At 47.6% G+C, this 790-nt stretch overlaps 1 protein-coding gene across 1 annotated transcript; it reads right to left on the bottom strand.

Annotated features, from left to right (window-relative positions):
• Nucleotides 1-228: 228 nt before the first annotated feature.
• LOC308336316 (NADH dehydrogenase [ubiquinone] 1 alpha subcomplex subunit 1-like) lies at nucleotides 229-460 on the bottom strand (the record flags this gene model as incomplete). The annotated part of the gene is made up of 1 exon (XM_080793659.1): nucleotides 229-460. One exon carries the CDS (start codon nucleotides 458-460, stop codon nucleotides 248-250), a length of 213 nt encoding a protein of 70 aa, XP_080649785.1. The 3' UTR covers nucleotides 229-247.
• Nucleotides 461-790: the final 330 nt, after the last annotated feature.

Below are 790 nucleotides of genomic sequence, written 5' to 3'. Positions count from 1 at the left end.
AGAGCCTGACCAGAGCCTTTTGTGGTGGTTCTGGAGAACCGTGGGTCTGACCGACTCGACACCGGGCACTGCACTCCCTGTGGGGGTGTGGAACGCGTGTGTCGAATGTGAAGTCGGTGGGTCAAACGGTTCTCGAGTTATGTGCATTACAACCGTACACGCACTCACACATGTACGTACGCACGCACGCACGCAGAGACATGGCGAATTTACTCTCATAATAGTACTGTCATCGTGGAAGTCGATCTTAGTGGATATTTTCAAGTCCCTTAGACTGATGGTATACACCTGTTCCTGACACGCGTTTATCTCTCTCCATCAAATACCACTGCCAGTTAACTCGTGCGATCCTCTTTTCCTTCCCCCCGTTGGTGAATTTGTGGATCTGTGCCGTTGCAATGCCAGGGAGGATCAGACACACGGTCATGATGCCAAATGCGGGCAATATCTCATACCACATACTTTCAGCGTATCCGTTGTCTGTGATCAGATGCCCAAGACCAACTTTGTGGTTTTATTTTGATCAGCAATAGAGCTAACAAAATAAATATCCTGAACCTGAGTGGTGGCGTACAGTGAACGCACAATCTTCAGACTACAATGAAAAAAGGTGGTCCGTCAACATCTTTTATAGTGGTGGTGACGTCACAATTAGTTCCAACCTCACATTATGATTGGCCCAGACCCATTTTCAGTATTTCCAATCCTACTACTGTATAAATGCACCACGTCTCTGTACGAGTGCGTGTCTGTAATTCACGTAACTGCATGGAGAACTGTTCGCCCCACA

The sequence above is a fragment of the Protomyctophum bolini genome (genome assembly GCF_963924005.1).
Source record: "Protomyctophum bolini genome assembly, chromosome: 21".
In the NCBI taxonomy this organism is placed as follows: Eukaryota; Metazoa; Chordata; class Actinopteri; order Myctophiformes; family Myctophidae; genus Protomyctophum; species Protomyctophum bolini.
The sequence above is the reverse complement of the archived record's forward strand: the minus strand, read 5'-3'. Positions and strand labels throughout refer to the sequence as shown.